Here is a 12,022-nt window from a genome sequence, read left to right on the forward strand (position 1 = left end):
TATCACTTTCACCCACGTAATAGCTAAATTCTAAACACCAAAACTACCTACTTTAATTTTGAAAACAACTATTAAAATAATAAAACAATCAAAATCAACCTATATATGTTTATAATTAAGCTTAATTTTTAAAAAGAAAAACAAAAAAAACCAACAGGGTCTTATTACTTTTTCTTTTTGACAATTGATTAGTTCCACTAATTAAAAAGATATTTTTGCAAATATTGCAACAAATTTCTTTTAACATTTAGCAACAAAGATATGTGGTAGTAAAAAGATATGGAAATCTACCATAATTTACATTAGAAGTGACCTTTTAACTCTTTATAATTCATTGTATAAAGAAATTAAATATTATCTAATTTTTATTTCAATATTAATATAATTATTCCTTTATTTATTTAATAAGTAGTTAAAGTAGTTGATGGGATTTTTTTTTTCTTTTTAATTTCTTTAAACTGATCAAAACTGAAATAACTATTTTAATTTCAAACAATAATGAGAGTCGTAGTATTTTTTTTTTTAATTTTAAAAAATGGAATATTAGGAGTAACACAATAGCATTGTTTAAATTTTAGGGCTAACATGTCACATGCATTTATAGTCTTATACCCAAGTGGAAATAATTTCTCAACGTGAAATGAAGAAACTTAAGTATATATTAATGAATTAAAATAGAAATCCATACAATATTATTGGTGTGTGACAGATTTTCTTAGATGGACACAAAAGCATTTAAGTTTATATCACATCTGTGGCAATTATAAATTAATTATTTTAGGTTGCAAAAAAATTCCACTTAACTCTTTATATATATATAATATATATTCATAATCAAACCCCATGTGCGCTGCTGAACCAAAGAAAACACCACTTGAAAATATCACCTTTAATAATATCTAGCTATGCTATACATTTATATACATAAATTTATTTTTCATAGGGTCTAGATTTATATTTTCAGACAAGTTTATTTTTCCTATTCCCCCACCACCTTTTATTTTAGTTTAATATATTATTAAACTTTATGTAGTCTATATATAAATATATATCTACTACATTATGATCTACATTTCCATCATTTTCCTTTTTCTTACGAAACTGTTAAAAGATTTATTTTAGCAATCATGTAGTTGCCAGTAATTCATTTTCCTACATACCCATGCATGCATTTACATTCTTTAAAAATATTAAAAATAAGAGAACGAGTTTAAATTTTATTTTGATTCTAAACCTAAACCTAAACATAATTAGTTGTTGTTTTAAATATGTCAATTATCTTTTGGACGGTTAAATTTCTCTCTTTTTTTTTTTTTTTTTTAGTCTTTTTGTTGGTTATAATTATTCTATATTGGATTTAAAACTAGGTGAAATTAAGGAATTGTATGATTTAAAAAAGTTTTTATCTTTTAACTTTTTTTTAAATTTTGTCGAGATTAATTCTGAAAAAAAATGTCACTTTTATTTATCGTGCATCCAAATCATATATATTTTTTTTCTACCTTTTTTTCTCGGAATCTTTGGCAGGATGAAAAAGATGGAGATTGTTTGTAATTATCCAAAATTTAACTTCTTTTTCAAACACAAACCACACACAATGACCACCTTAAGATCTTATCTTATTTTCTTCACTAAATTAACGCACAATTACGTGAGGAGGAAGCAATGAAATTTATAATTTGATTTGGAAACTTCTGCTTAATTCTTTGACACTAATTAATACAAAATAAATTGTGTTTTTAGTGAAAAAAGAAGTCAGGGGTTAAACTTACCAATGTTAAAATTTAGAGATGAAATAAAAACAATCTGAAATGGGAAAAGTAAAACTATAATAACCAAATTAAAAGGAAAACTGAAAGTTAGGAAGTGATTTGGGAAGCGTCAAATTGTGATAAGTGAATGAGGAAAGTAGCGTTGGAAGAGCAATTAAGGGAACGAACCGTTACCGTACAGGTTAACTTGATGTAGAAGAGGAGCGTGAGATCAGCAGCGTTTCACGTGTTGTAAAGTGCACGTGACATGTGTGTGATACCCTAAATTATCGGGGGACTCTTTGACTTTTCAACGCCCTCTAGGCCACATGCTTTTTCCCTAGACCTGCACGTCTCAGATTCCTTCAACTTTAATTTCTTTTCTTTTTCCTCCAAACTTTACCTACGACTTTGTTTAGGAGGATCTTGTTTTTGTAATTATTGTAATTTGATTAGTTTTCAATTTCCATAATATTATAGAATTGAACTAATTTTTACTATTTCTATGTGGCAGGATATATTTTCTTTTAGTAAATTTATTATTTCTTCTCAAGTAATCTGTTGCTAAAAAAATAAGAGAACGAACCAAACAATCTATAATATATATATATATATATAGATATCATTCAGTTTTTTAATTCTTTTTAAAATATAATTTGTTTTCAATATATCAATACTTTTTTAACTCTCATTCTTTTAGTAAATTTTAAACAAGACTCCACTTTTACAACATTTAAAGAAACCAAATCAAATTTGATGTAGAAGAAAAGGAAAAGAAAACATGTTTGATAAAAACAATTGTCAAGTTCAGGTGATACCCATGATCATTTGGAAATTGATTGAATTGAATTAGAAGTAAGCTATATTGAAAAGGGAAAAAAAAAAACTCTTATTATAATTATATATCATCTTTAATCAATTAGGATGTTGAATGAGTTTGTTTAGTGGCTTGTAATAGTGAGATGGTTTTTGAGTTTCACTTTCAGTTTCTGATTTCATCTTTTATACTATTTTAAATTTCAATTCTTGTTCAAACTTCTTAAAAGTTTTCTACTCCAAATGTAGTTTTGAAACAGAAACATTTTGTACTTAAAAACTTCATGGCACCATTAAGACAACATGTAGTATGAAATAAACAAAACAAATATACAAAAGTTTAAGTATGAAATTTAGCGAATATCAAGCTAAACACATCTTACAATATCGAGTTCACATTGATTTGGAAGAGTTGACCAATCTAATAATTTAGTATTCTAAGAATCTCTAAAATAGAAAAACGAAATTTGAGGTTTGTTCCTTTGATTGCTTTAAAGAGATATAGAAGGAGAAGGGCAGCATATTTATCGGCATATTTTCCTCTAAATATATTATATTTCATAAGAAAAATATTTATATTGCTTTTCTTCTTCTTCTTCTTTTTTTTTTTTTTTCTGTTCAGCATGGATAATTATTACTACTTAATTAGGGTTGAAATTAATTAATTATTACTCCACTCTTTAGTTTTTGACATAATATATAATGGTTACAATTCAAACGTATGGAATTGACTCATTTAAAAGTGATGTATAATACAGCAGTTATAATTTGTATGTATAGAGTTTTGTTGGCATGGCATGAACATTAGAACTTAACATTTTAAATATAGATTCATTAAACATCATATATATGTAAACTCATTTAGTCAAGAAATGGGTTAAACTAAACATATGTATTCCTTTTTTCATGTTTAAATTTATATGTTAATTAATGTTTCCATGACAATATAAATATAAGAACATTCACGAACCTATTTCTTGAAATATCAGACCAAAGATAATGCATCTTTTAAAACCATGTATGGGGACATGTACAATATCATAAACATATGAAGAAAAAAAAAAGACCCGTGTCTTTTACGAACCTTTACTTGCAAACCATTCAAAAATTAAGTACTTAATTAGGATATGATTACTTCAAAGTTGATTGCTAGAGTATTTAAAATTATATATGTTAAAGCATTTTGCATTATAAATAATATTATTAACTAATTTAAGTTTATTATTTTGTTGGTAAAATGTCATTTAAGTAGGTAGTTTTTAGATGTGTTTTTCATTCTAATTCTCATTACACCCTAATTTGAAAATCACAATTATTTATCTTCTCTAATTTTTCTTGGAATGATTGTCACTTCTCAATAAAAACTTTGATTGATGTTAGTTAACTTTTAGAATTTGCATATTTTTAATAACCAATTGACACAAATTCGTTGTTAATCATTTTAAACGTATAAAATCTTGCATATCAAATTATGACTTTGAATAATTATTTTTTAAAACATTTGACACACTTTTCGGGGCTATAAATATTGTAAAAATCTCTCTTTATTTTCATTATTATAACAAAGACAACCTCAATAGATTCTTGAGAGAGAAATGGAATCTCAAATCCTAAAATCCTCACTAACCCTTTTGATCTTCTTCTTCATTATTTTAACTACATTCACCCCCTCCGCCGTGTCTTCTTCTTCCTCCACTGTCCGGCCGGTACAACCACACATCAGAAAGGCGTGCAAGCCAACGCCATATCCTCGCCTTTGCGAGACTGCACTTTCCTTATACGCTTCACAAACCAAAAGAAACCAGCAAGAACTATGCAGGGCGGCCATGGTTTCTTCTCTCAAAGCTGCACAAAACGCCACCTCCATCATCTCCAAGCTCTCCCGTCGGAAGATGTCAGCCTACGAAGCCGAAGTCATCGGTGATTGTATCGATAATCTCAAGGACTCTGTTGACGAGCTCCGTCGGGCATCAACTGCCATCAAAAGCTTGAGTCGTTCTAAGGATGTGGATTTTCAGGTTTTCAATAACTACTTAATAATCTCATATATAACGTCTTAATCTCGTTTTCACTTTAGGTTTAAAACAAAATCATTCTTCATTCTCAATTTTTATGATACTAACAATTCATTTTCTAAACTTCATACCACTATATTTCATATTATTTTAAATTTATAATATAGTTTAGTACCTTAAACTTTAAAAACCAAACGATTTGTTTCCATATATATAATGTCACAATTAGTAATATGTAATGACATATTTTTTTTAGCTTATAAATAAATTTATTTTTTTTATTAATTTATCATCAACATTGCAAGAAGTTTTATTAAAGCATATTAATAGTGCAAATCTTAATCTACATTTAAGATTTATATTTTATTAAAGTTGAAAAAAGTAAAATCGTTGTAAATTTGAAAATATAGAAATTAATTTGTTCTTTTAACGAAAGTTGGGCCTCTAAATGTTATTTTTCTACATAATGTATATGAGTGAAATTTAAAGTTATGGTTAAAAAATAAAAATAATAAATCGTAATGGATAGACATCGACATGTATTATTTAAAAAAACCATGAAAATCAAAATAACTTTAAAAAAAAATTACAAATAAGTATTATATGTATTTGAAAGCTTTCAAATAAAGTTAAGAAGTTTTACTGTTATTAAGACTATGTTTGCATAATATGATATGGTCTAGCTCATTCAAATAATGTTACTTTTTAATCCTAAAATTAGGTTAAGTAACGTTAACATACAATCTCTTATTCATATATTTGTAATGTGTAGTTGAATAGTATAAAGACATGGATGAGTGCAGCACAGACCGACGTTATAACATGCACGGATGGATTGAGCGGGGGCTCCGGGTGGAAGGTGAGCAAGATGTTGAAGAAAGATGTGAAGAATTGTAGCATAAATGTGGTAAGGCAGATTAGTAATGCCTTATTTCTCATCAACAACTTTAACTACAAATGAAACTCAATCGACACCCTTGTAGTTCCAGCTTCCATTTCAAAGTATAATATATATATATGGCTTCAATTTTGTGTGTTATTTGTTCATGTGAATTCTTTCTATAATTTTTCAATGTCTATGTTTAATTTTTCCTTTTTTCTTCTTTATATATATATATATAGTACATACTATTTTGGTTATACATAATTACAATTTTAGTTCATATATAAAATTGATTTAGCCTCAAGATAATCATACATATAATTTTGAATATATAAACCTTATTTGACAATTTTATATTAGTGGGTTGATCTGGAATACTTTGGAAAGTCATATATATCATATCAATTTTTTAAATTGTATATTAATTTGTGTCAGTTTTGATATTTTTATTTAAAAAAAGTAGAAGATGAGTACGAACCTTTTAAAGTGCATGAGAACTGAATTAAAAGTAAGATTAAAGTATCATACATCTTCAATTACGTTTGTTTACGTTACAATTTTGAGTTAGTTTAGGAAATTTTCATTTTTGTCCCATTAAGTCCAAAATTAAGTTTATCATTCCAACATAGATAAAATTATTAAATTATTGATATAATTTATCCAATTAAACTTTTCAATTAATATTCGATAACTTAAATAGAACTCTTATAATATCCTATACTTTTAATTAATAATAATTTTCATTTATTTAATTTGTTTTATCTATAAATTTAAAAATTTGAATCTAGAAGTGAGGTTAGAAAATTTTTTTAATGCAACAGGACCTTCAAAATTTTCATGTCATATAGAAAAATTTCATATTCAATGAAGGATAGATATTGATATTATTGTTTACTTGTATTTCATGCTTATATTGATATATTGCACCCACTACTAAATTATATAAAAAAAAACACATTCTAAGTGAGTGGTGAGTAGAGAGTGGAGAGTGATCAATCTAATTGCATTTTTAAATTACTTTTATAGTTATTGTTGTCCTATTATTAGTTGTATTGTTATGGTATGAAAAATATGAATATAGCACAATTGTTATTATTGTTATATCCTTATTGACAAATTCATATAACTCGATTGAATTCTATTACAATTATACGAATTTACGTTATTACGATCAATAATCGTGGCCTAAACTTACATTTTTAGAGCTTGAAAATGAAAATGGAAAACAAGTGCATAAAGAGGAAAAAGGGGAAACTGAGAAAAGAAGAGTGGTACATACAAATTATATTCCTTACATTGAGGTCTATACCAACAAAAATGTGATGTTTATTTTTTGTAATCATTTATTAGGGAGTAAGCTAACAGCAATTTGATTGCGATTGTAGACTTCAATTTTGAAGTAATCTATTCTCCTTCCTCATCCATTCAATTACAATTAACTTTTCATTGCATGCCTACCTATATTATCAATCAAATCAATTAGGTAACTTAAATATTCCATCTCATTACATTTATCGATTTTTTAAATTTAAAATTATGTAAATGTATCTTTGAATCAAGTGTGTTAAAATATACTTAAACATGTATTTTTAAAAACAACAAATGTGACAAAATGGGTTTACAATAAGCAATGATTAAAACACATCACAATCACAATAATGGAAAGGAAGAGTATGGTGGGCAGTTAATTGTTTTCTCACTAAACCATGTTTACAATATACCTTATTATATTGGAAAACTTGATTAAAAAGAAAAATGCAAAGTTATAAATACAAGTCTGCGTGACATTCTTTTTTGCTTTGTCAAGAAAGAAAAGAGAGGGTATGAAAATAGGATTTCCAAATATCTCTAATTCATATTATATATATATATATTGAAAGATTGTAAAAAGATGAATAATTAAAGAAATGAAGAAAATGGATGGACAGCTTTTTATCTATTCATGGTATCATAATTCAGTCTCACATGCTGCTGTGTTTCATGTTTATCCTTTTGGACTTTTCCATTCATTTTCTTTATATATACACACACACACACACACATACATATATATTTGTTTTAATTTTAATTGTTGTATATGTGTAGTCCTTCAATCAAGGAAGGGAGAGGGCCTACATTGCTGTCCTCCTGTTGGAGTTTTTAATTTTTCCTCCATTTTTCAAAGATCATAGAGTCCAAAACAATATTTTTCTGAGGAAAAAAACAATAATAGTAACTGTCTTTAAAGAAAAAAAAATCCAAAATATTAATATTTGAGATAGCTTTGTATTATATTTTGACAATAATGGCATAAAACAAATTGTCAAATTGAGCTATTATTATTACTATTGTTCTCTAGAAAGAAAGAAAAAAAAAACTAATACAAAACAATAGATGATTTAAATTAACAAGTAATCTTCATTTTCCTTTACTTTTGTGAATCTTGTTTTGTAAGGTCTAATCATAGTGTAATTTTGGGACAAATTAATTTATAATGGTTGGTTTGGTCAAAATTCACAAGGATTCTTTAGATATACACTAACTTTTAAAAAAAGTGTAAAAAACAAAATCTTCTTTTTATGTTTGCACTGGTATAAGTGCCTTTGGCCTCACATCACAATGCTTATCATTTTTATTGGCACACCAAAACTTTGCACTACCATGGTGGTGGTGTAATTAAAAGAAACCCACTTCCATAAAAGGATGTTTTTAATCCCCAATCTTTTTTACTTTATCATTTAATTTCTCTATCTTTACCATTTTTATTTTTCATTTTAACATTTATATATTAAAAAAATTAAGATTAATTGGCACCTCCTTTGTTTCCATCTTTTTGTCACTCATTTTATATACCGCATTGAAGTTTTTTAACGTGAAAACTATAGTTGAACTAATGAATAATTAATACGAAATTAACACACAAGTTTTTAACAACATTTAAAACATGTATGACACAATGAGTTATTAGCTCATATGAGCTTAGAGAAAATTTCTAGCACTACTAAATTGTAGAAAAAATTTCATACTTCCTTCGTGTATTATTTACCACAATAGTACCATTTAAGAAATAAATTGACCGAGTTCTTAAACTATTGTGGAGCCTACGACTAACTATAAACCATCAATTTATGGACTTATTAAATTCATGCATCAAGAGTGAACAACTTAAACTTCTCTTTGCTTTAGACATCAATCACCAAAGTTAGATAAACATGCCAATAGGGGTTTGGCTCAACCAAGTATAATAGATTTCGGTTTGATATTCACAGTAACAAAAAGTCAAGAAACCTAAATTTGTAAATTCTTCACTAGAGGTTGGATTGGAAGGAAATTTTGTGGTCATCATCCTATTTATTTTTTAGAAAACATTAAAAATATGCACAATAACAATCAAAGAAGGAAAAAATAAACGTAGAAGATTAGAAGTTATATAATATATGTATATATATGGATACTTGAAAGCTTGTATTACAATTACAAAGAAGATAGGCAAAAACAGAGAAAGCACTATTAATCGTTACGGTTGCATTTCCCACATCAAAACACTAAAAAGAAAAAATAACGAAAAAAAAAACTCTCTTAATATACATCAAAAACCCAAAACAGATTCATCTAATTCATCTCCAATTTGTTCACCACAAGCGCAGAAACAGAGTAGAAATTGGAAGAACCTGAAATCACAGCTTTAGCTTTGATTCTCAGCGTACTTATTAATCAGAGACAACGCATTGCTTATCACTCGAGTAACATCCACAATGCGACCCCTAACGGAAGATTTAATTCTTCCATTCAGAGCAGAGCCAGCAAATCCATCGGAGCAAGTGTTCTCGTCGGTCATAGCAGCACTCACCCAAGTCTCAACGTTGCTAATGTGCCATTGGAAGTCCTTCTTAGATCCGCTAACGCGCTTCAGTTCCTCCACCGATTTGTTGAGCCGATCTACGGTGTCTCCGACTTCTTCCATACAGTCCTTCAAGGCCGCGCGCTCTCTCGGTTTAAGTCCACTGAACTTGGTAAGTTTCCAGACGAAAGATCGGGTGGATTGAGCGTGGGAGAGGCTGACGGCTAGAGCGGTTTGGACTAATTGGCGGGGGTTTCGTTGGATTGTGGAGGAGAAACTTGAGAGGGATTGGACGCAAAGGTCAGGGTAAGTAGCGGCGCTGCACTTGGATTTGATGAAACTGGAAGCGCCGCCGTTGAAGGCGGAGGCGGAGATGGTGAGAATGGAGAGGAGTAGGAGGAGAAGGGAGAGGGATTTCGCCATTGGGAGATCTGAGGAAGAAGAAGAAAGAAGAAGAAGAAGAAATTAGGGGTTTTGTTTTGTGGACTCGAAAAGTGAAGGGTTGTGAATTTATAGAGGAACGTCAAGAGATTTGAACCCGAAGGGCAATCCGTGTAAAAATGTTTCATTATCGCTTCTTTTTTTTCTTCTTCTTTTTTATGTTCACACCATTTTTTCCCCTTCAAACAAAGAAGAAAAAAACCCCTACAAAATCCTACCTTTATAAATAAATTCAAAACTATTTGTAGTAACTAAACTTTTAATTTTATATGGGTGATTTAGTCCCTATAGTAAAAATTGGTGTTAATATTTAATGAAACTTTTTGCATAAATAAAGCAACAATCAATGACCAAACTATTAAGTATAAAAGTTGAAGTTTGTACTCAATTAAAAGATATGGTTACGGATAAATGTAAAAATGAAAATATAAGTTTTCAATAAATATGCAAATGAGAAAAAAAAAGTGAAAGATAAAGCTTCCTAACAAAAATTCAAATTTCATTAATGAACATAGTTAAAAGTAGATAATTTAAGATTTAAGTTGGGTTTGGTTTCTAATCCCTTATCAGTTTCATGTATTAATGAAAAATTAAATAGGTTAGGTGCACTTATTTTGAAATATAATTCACAAAATGACATAATTTTTAAAATCATTAAGACGTGGTTTCTTTGTTTTTTTTTTTTAAAAAAAAAAATTATAATACATTGATACAATCTTTTTTAAAGAAAAATATAGCTTGTATGTGAAAACAAAATTAGACCTAAACTTTTTTTCTATAGAATTTTGGCATGTATTTAAGAGATTCTAAAACCAAATGGCATAGATTTATGTGGAAGAAATACCTAATACTTTTTCTCAATACTCTAATTAATAGAGTTTTGAGTGAGTGATGATTTTATTCACATGATTTTAAGTGGATCTTAAATGAAAATAAATGAAGATAGTTATAAATTATTAGTCAAAATTGATTAGGTTGTGAACGTATGTGATAGGAGTTGATACAATTAATTATTGTGTTAGAATATTTTTTGTTTGGCATGTACATTATTTTAGTTTTAGTAGAAGATTGTAAATACCGTACCAACAAGAGCAAGAAATAGTAAATATTGTAACTAGGGGTGAACACTAGTTAGGTCAGAGTAAGTTTTTCAACCAAAACTGCCATCAAATCAATTATAATCACTTAGTAAATGTTTAAATTTACCTCAACTATGAAAGAGAACAAATCAATTGGTCAGTTTTAGGCATTTGAAATATTTTTAAAAATGGTATGAGCTTGGATTTTTTATCAAAATCAACACTGACTAAACCCCTCCATATATTCAATCGATAACTTTTGGTTCGGTCAGTTTTGGTCAGTTGACTCAATTTTTTAGTCTATCATACTCATCCCCAATTGTAATAAAGAAAATTTTGAAATAGCAACACTATAGTTAACATATAACAGTCGAAAGCTTAACTATTATAATTTAAACTCTAAACATGAAGCGGATCATTTCAACTTAAAATTGGTGACACCAAACATCCTCTATATTCTTTAAATGTTCTACGACTCTAAGTGGGTGAATCAAAACATAGCTCAACTAATTAATAATAATAATAACTAATAATTCAAGGTTGATAATGTGGTTCTCCCCTCCCAATTTTGAACTCTAACAATAAAATATTATTATTTATTTCTTTTTCTTTTATAAATTAATAAATACATCTGAACAGGGTTCTAATTGATTTTTTTATAGAATTTTTATTTACAATAGATTCCAAAATAGTTTTTGTTTAAAAGTTTAAAGATCAATAGATTAAAACTAAAAAAAACAATAATAAATTAAAATTAAAATTACAGTAAGAACTCAAATGAGTGAATATTATGAAATATATAGATTAGAATATGGATATTTTGAAATTATATAGAATTTAGAATGAAAAGAAGTTGTTAGGACGTGGGATTGAAATAATAATTAAGAGGTGTATTATAGTTTCCATATCTCACGCTTATCTTATATATTAAGATTTAGATAAATGATTTACATTACTTATCACTACCAAAACAATAGGAAAAATACATTATATCACAAACAAAAACTAAAAAAAAAAAAAAAAGTCTACAACACTTCTTTTTTACCTAATGGAAATATGAAACATATGATAAGTAATTAATAATATCTATCTGTTTTTAAATTTGTTATTTTTGTTATTTAAAATACGAAGTGACATGAATCTTATTATCATAATTTATTTGCAAAAAATAAATCTAACGTTAATTCTACTTTTGTATTTTGTATTTTTAATTATGA

General features: G+C 27.5%; 2 protein-coding genes across 2 annotated transcripts; one reads left to right on the forward strand and one right to left on the reverse strand.

Annotated features, from left to right (window-relative positions):
- Positions 1 to 4,125: 4,125 nt before the first annotated feature.
- LOC101210950 (21 kDa protein) lies at positions 4,126 to 5,621 on the forward strand. The gene is made up of 2 exons (XM_004148089.2): positions 4,126 to 4,585; positions 5,355 to 5,621. Exons 1-2 carry the CDS (start codon positions 4,163 to 4,165, stop codon positions 5,541 to 5,543), a joined length of 612 nt encoding a protein of 203 aa, XP_004148137.1. The 5' UTR covers positions 4,126 to 4,162; the 3' UTR covers positions 5,544 to 5,621.
- Positions 5,622 to 8,856: 3,235 nt separating this feature from the next.
- On the reverse strand, positions 8,857 to 9,784 carry LOC101210705 (21 kDa protein). Its single transcript, XM_004148088.3, has one exon. It carries the CDS (start codon positions 9,706 to 9,708, stop codon positions 9,130 to 9,132), a length of 579 nt encoding a protein of 192 aa, XP_004148136.1. The 5' UTR covers positions 9,709 to 9,784; the 3' UTR covers positions 8,857 to 9,129.
- Positions 9,785 to 12,022: the final 2,238 nt, after the last annotated feature.

The sequence above is a fragment of the Cucumis sativus genome, chromosome 3, assembly GCF_000004075.3.
Source record: "Cucumis sativus cultivar 9930 chromosome 3, Cucumber_9930_V3, whole genome shotgun sequence".
Classification (NCBI taxonomy): domain Eukaryota; kingdom Viridiplantae; phylum Streptophyta; class Magnoliopsida; order Cucurbitales; family Cucurbitaceae; genus Cucumis; species Cucumis sativus.

Bases quoted from the DNA above. Each gene is read 5' to 3' on its own strand.
- LOC101210705 (XM_004148088.3), bottom strand. From the start codon at position 9,708: ATGGCGAAATCCCTCTCCCTTCTCCTCCTACTCCTCTCCATTCTCACC.
- LOC101210950 (XM_004148089.2), top strand. From the start codon at position 4,163: ATGGAATCTCAAATCCTAAAATCCTCACTAACCCTTTTGATCTTCTTC. The intron at 4,586-5,354 runs GTTTTCAATAAC...TGTAATGTGTAG, and splicing joins CTAAGGATGTGGATTTTCAG to TTGAATAGTATAAAGACATG.